The sequence below is a fragment of the Oncorhynchus mykiss genome, chromosome 28 (genome assembly GCF_013265735.2).
Source record: "Oncorhynchus mykiss isolate Arlee chromosome 28, USDA_OmykA_1.1, whole genome shotgun sequence".
NCBI lineage: Eukaryota > Metazoa > Chordata > Actinopteri > Salmoniformes > Salmonidae > Oncorhynchus > Oncorhynchus mykiss.
This window is the reverse complement of record NC_048592.1, coordinates 18,940,081-18,950,509: the sequence shown is the minus strand read 5'-3', so window position 1 is coordinate 18,950,509 and position 10,429 is coordinate 18,940,081. Positions and strand designations below refer to the sequence as shown.

Genomic DNA, 10,429 nt, shown 5'->3' with positions numbered 1-10,429 from the left:
TCCAAAGTCCCCACATCATGCATTGAGCTAAAAGTTAACTTACCTTGCAAGTAGTCACTGCCTTTCTTCCAGGTTTTCACACAAAACAACACAACCCACATTGCATTCTGCGCCTGCGTCAGACTGTTGCATACTGTGGTTGATGCTGGACAGTATTTTCCGTACGTTTTTCAAACCGTGGTAATCAAATACGGTTTTAATGAAACGGTAATACTAACCTACGGAAATTTTACCATGGTTTAACGTGAAACCAGTAACCGTTTCATTCCTTGTCCAAACACACCAAGACAGTCGTGAAGAGGGAATGACAACGCCTATTCCCCCTCAGGAGACTGAAAAGAATTGGCATGGGTCCTCAGATCCTCAAAAAGTTGTACAGCTGCACCATCGAGAGCATCACTGCCTGGTATGGCAACTGCTACAGAGTGTGTATGGCCCAGTACATCACTGGGGCCAAGCTTCCTGCCATCCAGGACCTCTAAACCAGGGAGTGTCAGAGGAAGGCCCTAAAAATTGGCAAAGACTCCAGCCACACTAGTCATAGACTATGCTCTCTGCTACCGCACGGCAAGCGGTACCGGAGCGCCAAGTCTAGGTCCAAAAGGCTTCTTAACAGCTTCTACCCCCAAGCCATAAGACTACCGAACAGTTAGACAGGATACTGTCATGTGTGCTCCCTCTCCGACCTCACCAGGCTGCTCGTTAAGGCGCACACCTGTCACCATCGTTACGCGCATCGTCAGACTCACCTGGACTCCATCACTTCGTTGATTACCTGCCCTATATATGTCCCTCCCTTTGGTTCCTTCCCCAGTCATCATTGTTTCTGTTTCATGTCTGTGTGTTGTTCGAGGTTCTTGTTTTGTATTATGTTCTGTTTATTTTCTTAAAACAGTTTTTTGTTTTTTTCGGTCAGGCTCTCATGCCTCAGCCGGATCGACAGGCTCCCCTGCCTCAGCCGGCTCGTCGGGCTTTCATGCCTTTGCCAGATCGCAAGACTCCCCTGCGTCCATGCTACTGTTATTTTATTGTCGCTCCTTAATTCTTTTTTTTTTCTTGGTATTTTTTCTTTAAGTTTATTTTGGTAAATACTTTCTTGACACATATTGTTCTTAAAACTGCATTGTTGGTTAAGGGCATGTAAGTAAGCACCAGCTGTCAGAGCAGCTTACCGATCACTGTACCTGCACAACCAATTACCTCATCCCCATAATGTTAATTATCCTCTTGCACCCCAGTATCTCTACTTGCACATCATCATCTGCACATCTATCACTCACTCCAGTGTTAATGCTAAATTGTAATTATTTCGTCTCCATGCCCTATTTATTGCCTTACCTCCTTACACTTCTACATTTTTACACACTGTACATAGATTGTTCTATTGTGTTATTGACTGTTATACGTCTGTTTATGTGCAACTATGTGTTGTTGTTTTTGTCGCACTGCTTTGCTTTATCTTGGCCAGGACGCAGTTGTAAATGTAAATGTAAAATGAAGGATGATCAATGGAAACAGGATGCACCTGAGCTCAATTTCGAGTCTCATAGCAAAGGGTCTGAATACTGATGTAAATCAGTCCAGAGTATTCCTCCTCACTATGAGCTCTCTGCAATCAAAAAGCAGCCGGTGCTTTTAAATGCAAATATTTACACTACAATTCAAAAGTTTGGGGTCACGTAGAAATGTCCTTGTTTTTGAAAGAAAAGCACATATTTTGACCATTAAAATAACAGCAAATTGATCAGAAATACAGTGTAGACATTGTTAATGTTGTAAATGACTATTGTAGCTGGAAACGGCTGATTTTTAATGTAATATCTACATAGGCGTACAGAGGCCTATTATCAGCAACCATCACTCCTGTGTTCCAATGGCATGTTGTGTTAGCTAATCCAAGTTTACCATTTTAAGAGGCTAATTGATCATTAGAAAACCTTTTAGCAATTATGTTAGCACAGCTGAAAAATGTTGTTCTGATTAAAGAAACAATACAAGTGGCCTTCTTTAGACTAGTTGAGTATCTGGAGCATCAGCATTTTGTGGGTTCGATTACAGGCTCAAAATGGCCAGAAACAAAGAACTCTTCTGAAACTCGTCAGTCTATTCTTGTTCTGAGAAATGAAGGCTATTCTATGCGAGGAATTGCCAAGAAACTGAAAATCTCGCACAACGCTGTGTACTACTCCCTTCACAGAACTGTGCAAACTGGCTCTAACCAGAATAGAAAGAGGAGTGGGAGGCCCCGGTGCACAATTGAGCAGAGAACAAGTAAGTACATTACATTAGAGTGTCTAGTTTGAGAAACAGATGCCTCACAAGTCCTCAACTGGCAGCTTCATTAAATAGTACCCGCAAAACACCAGTCTCAACATCAACAGTGAAGAAGCTGGGGCTGCGCTTTGGGTCATTGTCCTGTTCAACAGCCGTTGAAGGGGAGAATGGCTCAAAATAATGTCTGGAACGGAGCGAATGGACTGGCATAAAACCCAAGGAAACAATTTGTTTAATGTACAATGCCTTCAGAAAGTATTCATACCCCTTGACTTATTCCACATTTTGTTGTGATATTGCCTGAATTCTAAATGACTTTAATTTTTTTTTAAATCTCACCAATCTAGACACAATACCCCATAATGACAAAGGGAAAACATGTTTTTAGAAATGTTTGCAAATTTACAAAAAATTAAATACAGAAATATCTCAATTATATAGGTAATTTACTTTGTAGCACCTTTGGTGATGATTACAGCTGTGAGTATTTTTTGGTAAGTCTAAGAGCTTTGCACACATGGATTGCACAATATTTGCCCAATATTATTTTTTTTAATTCTTCAAGCTCTGTCAAGTTGATTGTTGATCATTGCTAGACAGCCGTTTTCATGCTGGAAGGAAATGAACATGTTTTCTCTCAGTATGCATCCTCTGTCTGTTGTACCCATAAATAGTGTGACCTGGTTAACTTTCATCCATCTTATTTTGAAAAACATTCTATCAGATGAGCTGTTTGGATACAGTTTGTTGAATACTTTTTATATATTTTGGACGAGTTCATACAATTGTCTTTCTCTTTTTTGTTTTCTGCATTTCAAAACAATTGTATACATTTCTCCATGTATTTCCTTGTCAGAGAAAGAGCACTGTTGACTGTAAAGTATTTTTTTAATAAACCTTCTGTTATAAATTGAATCCCATGTTACAACCCTTTATGGTTATAATGATGAATAAGGTTCCAGAACTTCCTGTATTGAACAGTGTTAAGACAGCCCCTTGTAAGGGAGGCTATTAGGGAGGAGTTAATCACATATCACATATCTCAGCAGTAGCAACAACTCTCACACACAAAGATTCAACCTACTAGCGCTGACACACGAACAGAAAAACTACTTTCTTTCTGACAATCACATCAGCACCCAGAAAGGTCACATTGGTAAGTTGTTAATAAAGTATCACTTCATTTTCCAGTCCACTTGCAGCTTGTTTACCAATAAGTTATGTAGTAACAATGAGTACTTTCTAGTATTTACTTAAAATCATTTTAAGCAATTAAAGAAATTAAAGCATAATACCTAGGCATTTACTACATATATACTGTATATACTTAACATTTTAACTTGCAATTTGTAAATATATAGGAGGTAATAGCAGACCATAAAATCAAATGAAAACACTATATTTACACCCTCTTAACAGGTTAAGAGACTGACAACCATGGGGGAGTATGAAGACGTCTTGGCTTTTTTGAATGAGGACAATTATATAGATTATAACGACTCTGTAGACCCCAGCTATGTCATGAATGATATTGTGAAACTGTGTGGTAAAACTGAGGTAAACAGATTTGGAGCCAAGTTCATCCCAACATTCTACACCATCAATTTCCTGCTGAGTGTGGTTGGGAATGGGCTGGTTCTATGCATTATCTACAAATACGAGAAGCTCACTTCCGTCACCAACATCTTCCTCCTTAACCTGGTCATCTCTGACCTGCTCTTTGCGTCCAGTTTGCCCTTCTGGGCCACTTACCACTCCTCTGAGTGGATCTTTGGCCCATACATGTGCAAGCTGGTGGGCAGCGTGTACTTCATCGGATTCTACAGCTCCATCCTCTTCCTCACTCTCATGACCTTTGACCGATACCTGGCTGTGGTCCATGCCATTAACGCTGCCAAACGGAGGAGGAAGATCTACGCCTGCGTCTCCTCGGCAGTTGTGTGGTGTATCAGCCTTCTGGCCAGCGTCAAGGAGTTAGTTCTGTACAACGTCTGGAAGGATTCTCAATCCGAACACTTTTGTAAGGAGACAGGCTTCTCCAAGGAGATCATGAACAAATGGAAGCTGGTGGGCTACTATCAGCAGTTTGTTATCTTCTTTCTACTTCCTTTGGCCATGGTTATGTACTGCTATGTTAGAATCACAGTCCGAATCATGTCAACCCGGATGAGAGAGAAGTGTAGGGCAGTCAAGCTGATTTTTGTGATTGTATTTGCATTTTTCGTGTGCTGGACCCCATACAATATTGTGATACTGCTGAGAGCCCTCCAGATCTCCAACAGTCATAGTTCTGAGGAATGCTCTGATGTGCTTGACTACGCTCTGTATGTGACTAGGAATATAGCATACCTCTACTGTTGTGTAAGCCCTGTTTTCTACACGTTTGTTGGGAAAAAGTTTCAAAGCCACTTTAGGAAACTACTTGCAAAGCATTTCCCATGTCTGAAGAGTCATAACCACACTAGCCATAGTAGCCAAAGTAGAACAACTTCTCAGAAAAGCCCACATACCATGTATGAATACTAGAGAGGAACTGGTCTTTAAACCATTACTGATGTAAATTGTGAATAAGGTATATACTTTTGAGGGTTTTATGTTTACTATCTCAAAGAATTTCTCAATCATAGCAATACAATTTGAACATGTAATTTCTATTCTGTGTAATTTTGCTTCGGACTTTATTTATTCAACATTTTTTGCTAAACTGTAAATTACCAAAAGATACAAATGATGTTTGAAATATTTGAATCAATGTCTGCACGCAGGACTCGCTTTGGATAAAAGCGTCTGCTAAATGGCTTATATTATAATTGTTTTTACAAGAAGGTGTACATTTTATTTGCTTCAGGAGCTTGAGCTGTTTCTTTCCTTGTTTTTTTAAACAATCATTTTTATTGGATCACATCAGAGCAACACAATCGATAAATAAGAATAAAAAAGTCCCCTTTTTGAACAACTCCCTCTACTATCTTTGCATTAAATTGTTGATAAAATACATTAATAAAGAGTTGTGAAATAATGTATTTACTCATAGCATGTGGTTCTGAATGTTGACTAACTGAATTTAGGTCTACCTGTTTTGAGAGATGCATATTCTATGCTCCATCATACTATCAAGGCCTCTACCATTTTCTAGTTGGCATAACTATCGTGAAAGAAAACTATTTCTCCACTCTAGCTATTTTCAGGGCAGGCTGTTCTTGACATTACTCTGAACTCCCCTTCTCACACTTCCCTTAACAGAAACACCTTGGAGAACATCCTGTTAGTCAACCTTTTTTTCAAATCTCACTTTGCTTAACATTTTGAGCTGGTTGCCTGGTACGAGATTACGATGGTGTTCTCCACAAGCGTCTTAGGACTTGTCTGAAGTCGGTACAGCCGATCTGTACAGCCGATGTCTCTCAGATATAGGACAGACACATTTTTTGGGGGGGGGGTATGGGGGGGGGGGGGGGGGGGGGGGGTATGGGGGGGGGGCTATCTGTTCCATGTAGTGAATCTGTTAGTCAATGCATTTGTATTTTTTTTTTATTATTTTTTTTATTTAACTAGGCAAGTCAGTTAAGAACAAATTCTTATTACAATGACGGCCTACACCGGCCAAACCCGGATGATGCTGGGCCAATTGTGAGCCGCCCTTTGGGAATCCCAATCACGGCCGGTTGTGATACAGCCTGGATTGAACCAGGGTGTGTGTAGTGACGCCTCAAGCACTGAGATGCAGTGTCTTAGACCACTGCGCCACTCGGGCAAATAGCAGTAAGGCTAAATAAAAGTTTCCAGCAAATATTACAGTACCAGTCAAAAGTTTGGACACACCTACTCATTCAAGGGTTTTTCTTAATTTTTTTTACAAATTTCTACATTGTAGAATAATAGTGAAGACATCAAAACTATGAAATAACACATTTGGAATCATGTAGTGACCAACAAATCAAAAACATTTTATATTTGAGATTCTTCAATGTAGCCACCCTTTGCCTTGATGACAGCTTTGCACACTCTTGGCATTCTCTCAACCTGGAATGCTTTTCCAACAGTCTTGAAGGAGTTCCCACATATACTGAACACTTGTTGGCTGCTTTTCCTTCACTCTGTGGTCCGACTTATCCCAAACCATCTTATTTGGGTTGAGGTCCGGAGATTGTGGAGAACAGGTCATCTGATGCAGCACTCCACAACTCTCATTATTGGTCAAATAGCCTGTACATAGCCTGGTGTGTTGGGTCATTGGCCTGTTGAAAAACAAATGATAGTCCCACTAAGCGCAAACCGGATGGGATGGCGTATCACTGCAGAATGCTATGGTAGCAATGCTAGTTAAGTGTGCCTTGAATTCTAAATAAAATCACACTGTCACCAGCAAAGCACCCCCACACCATCACACCTCCTCCTCCATGCTTCACAGTGGGAACCACACATGCAGAGATCATCCATTCACCTACTCTGCGTCTCACAAAGACTCGCCGGTTGGAAACAAAAATCTCAAATTTGGACTCATCAGACCTAAGGACAGACTTCCACCGGTCTAAATGTCCATTGCTCATGTTTCTTGGCCCAAGCAAGTCTCTTCTTCTTCTTCTTATTGGTGTCCTTTAGTAGTGGTTTCTTTGCAGCAATTCGACCATGAAGGCCTGATTCACGCAGTTTCCTCAGAACAGTTGATGTTGAGATGTCTCGGTTACTTGAACTCTGTGAAGCATTTATTTGGGCCGCATTCTGAAGTGTAGTTAACTCTAATGAACGTATCCTCTCCAGCAGAAGTAACTCTGGGTCTTCTTTTCCTGTGACAGTCCTCATGAGAGCTGAAAAGTTCTTGAAATTTTCTGGATTGACTGACCTTCGTGTCTTAAAGTAATGATGGACAGTTGTTTCTCTTTGCTTATTTGAGCTGTTCTTGCCATAATATGGACTTGGTATTTTACCAAATAGGCCTATATTCTGTATACTACCCCTATCTTGTCATAACACAACTGATTGGATCACACGCATTAAGAAGGAAAGAAATTCTACAAATTAACGCCTGTTAATTGAAATGCATTCCAGGTGACTACCTCATGAAGCTGGCTGAGATAATGCCAAGAGTGTGCAAAGCTGTCATCAAGGATGGCTATTTTAAAGGATCTAAAATAGATTTTGATTTGTTTAACACTTTTTTTGGTTTCTACATGATTCTATATGTTTTATTTCAAAGCATTGACGTCTTCAATATTATTCTACAGTGAAGAAAATAGTACAATTTAAAGGAAATCTCTTGAATATGTAAGTGTGTCCAAACTTTTGACTGGTACTGTATATACTCTATATATTTTTTATACTTCAAGGGGTCTTAAAATTCCAAATCAAATAGCTAAATGATCTTTGGAATGACATGGTTCCCTGGTAAGGGATTACGCCTAGCCCTGGAATAAAAAGCATGCTCATTGGAGGTTCTCCTCGGCTTAATATGTGTCCGAGAAGCCAGCCCGAAAAATCTTACAAACATCATTCTTCAGTGGAATTGTACATCAGTTGTTTACCAGATGGTTATGCTGACTTACAATAAGTGTTTCAATTTACAGAGGTGAGAAAACCACATACAAGCATTACAAGAAGGACTTCCTTTGTTTTTGTGTGAATGTACGAGTCACACCACAAGTAAGATGCAAAGTACCATATTCAAAAGTACAGAGTAAGTCCTTTTTCGACAAAGAACTCAATTATATGCCTTGATAGGAGTCAGGTAGCCAATCCTAGTTACCATAGAGGAAGACAATGTTAGGGAAAACAGTACAAGACATACAGTGCCTTGCGAAAGTATTCAACCCCCTTGAACTTTGCGACCTTTTGCCACATTTCAGGCTTCAAACATAAAGATATAAAACTGTATTTTTTTGTGAAGAATCAACAACAAGTGGGACACAATCATGAAGTGGAACGACATTTATTGGATATTTCAAACTTTTTTAACAAATCAAAAACTGAAAAATTGGGCGTGCAAAATTATTCACCCCCTTTACTTTCAGTGCAGCAAACTCTCTCCAGAAGTTCAGTGAGGATCTCTGAATGATCCAATGTTGACCTAAATGACTAGTGATGATAAAAACAATCCACCTGTGTGTAATCAAGTCTCCGTATAAATGCACCTGCACTGTGATAGTCTCAGAGGTCCGTTAAAAGCGCAGAGAGCATCATGAAGAACAAGGAACACACCAGGCAGGTCCGAGATACTGTTGTGAAGAAGTTTAAAGCCGGATTTGGATACAAAAAGATTTCCCAAGCTTTAAACATCCCAAGGAGCACTGTGCAAGCGATAATATTGAAATGGAAGGAGTATCAGACCACTGCAAATCTACCAAGACCTGGCCGTCCCTCTAAACTTTCAGCTCATACAAGGAGAAGACTGATCAGAGATGCAGCCAAGAGGCCCATGATCACTCTGGATGAACTGCAGAGATCTACAGCTGAGGTGGGAGACTCTGTCCATAGGACAACAATCAGTCGTATATTGCACAAATCTGGCCTTTATGGAAGAGTGGCAAGAAGAAAGCCATTTCTTAAAGATATCCATAAAAAGTGTTGTTTAAAGTTTGCCACAAGCCACCTGGGAGACACACCAAACATGTGGAAGAAGGTGCTCTGGTCAGATGAAACCAAAATTGAACTTTTTGGCAACAATGCAAAACGTTATGTTTGGCGTAAAAGCAACACAGCTGAACATACCATCCCCACTGTCAAACATGGTGGTGGCAGCATCATGGTTTGGGCCTGCTTTTCTTTAGCAGGGACAGGGAAGATGGTTCAAATTGATGGGAAGATGGATGGAGCCAAATACAGGACCATTCTGGAAGAAAACCTGATGGAGTCTGCAAAAGACCTGAGACTGGGACGGAGATTTGTCTTCCAACAAGACAATGATCCAAAACATAAAGCAAAATCTACAATGGAATGGTTCAAAAATAAACATATCCAGGTGTTAGAATGGCCAAGTCAAAGTCCAGACCTGAATACAATCGAAAATCTGTGGAAAGAACTGAAAACTGCTGTTCACAAATGCTCTCCATCCAACCTCACTGAGCTCGAGCTGTTTTGCAAGGAGGAATGGGAAAAAATTTCAGTCTCTCGATGTGCAAAACTGATAGAGACATACCCCAAGCGACTTACAGCTGTAATCGCAGCAAAAGGTGGCGCTACAAAGTATTAACTTAAGGGGGCTGAATAATTTTGCACGACCAATTTTTCAGTTTTTGATTTGTTAAAAAAGTTTGAAATATCCAATAAATGTCGTTCCACTTCATGATTGTGTCCCACTTGTTGTTGATTCTTCACAAAAAAATACAGTTTTATATCTTTATGTCTGAAGCCTGAAATGTGGCAAAGGGTCGCAAAGTTCAATGGGGCCGAATACTTTCGCAAGGCACTGTAAATACTGCATTAAAACAGACTTTTGTAAATAGTCTGTTACGTTTAGAAGCAATGACTTTGTCTCAGGGAAGGGGATGCAACACGTAATGGGCAGATGCTGGAACTATTCATCACATAGTGCAGTGATTCCCAAACTTTTTTTAGTTCCATACCCCTTCAAACATTCAACCTCCAGCTGCGTACCCCCTCTAGCATAAAAATTGTGAATAACTCACCACAGGTTAAAGAGAAGGGTGGGCTTGAAAGGATACACATAACCCACATAATGGGTTGTATTTGAGAGAGGCTCAGAATTAAATCATTTTCTGTATTTAGTTTTCATGCTAGTGAGGGCCGAGAATCCACTCTCACATAGGTACGTGGTTGCAAAGGTCATCAGTGTCTTAACAGCGCGATAAGGACAAGTTAAGAAACTCTGAGCGCAGCCCTATCCAGAAATCTGGTAGTGGCTTCTAATTAAATTACATTTTAACAGAACCAATTGTTGCAATTTGAATGAGGCTCTCTTGTTCAGATATCAGTAAGTGGACTGGAGGCAGAGCATGAAAGGGATAACGAATCCATTTGTTTGTGTCGTCCTTTTCGGGAAAGTACCTGTGTAATTGCGCCCCCAGCTCACTCAGGTGCTTCGCCATATCACATTTGACATTGTCCGTAAGCTTGAGTTCAATGCACACAAAAAATCATACAATAATGGAAAGACCCATGTGTTGTCCTTGTTAATGCAGACAGAAAAGAGATCCAACTT

At 40.3% G+C, this 10,429-nt stretch overlaps 1 protein-coding gene across 1 annotated transcript; it reads left to right on the top strand.

The window, feature by feature from the left end:
- The first annotated feature begins 3,321 nt into the window (after positions 1–3,321).
- Positions 3,322–5,262, top strand: LOC110508673 (C-C chemokine receptor type 3). Its single transcript, XM_021589382.2, has 2 exons — positions 3,322–3,430; positions 3,694–5,262. Exon 2 carries the CDS (start codon positions 3,712–3,714, stop codon positions 4,798–4,800), a length of 1,089 nt encoding a protein of 362 aa, XP_021445057.2. The 5' UTR covers positions 3,322–3,430; positions 3,694–3,711; the 3' UTR covers positions 4,801–5,262.
- The last annotated feature ends 5,167 nt before the right edge of the window (positions 5,263–10,429 follow it).

Bases quoted from the DNA above. Each gene is read 5' to 3' on its own strand.
- LOC110508673 (XM_021589382.2), top strand. From the start codon at position 3,712: ATGGGGGAGTATGAAGACGTCTTGGCTTTTTTGAATGAGGACAATTAT.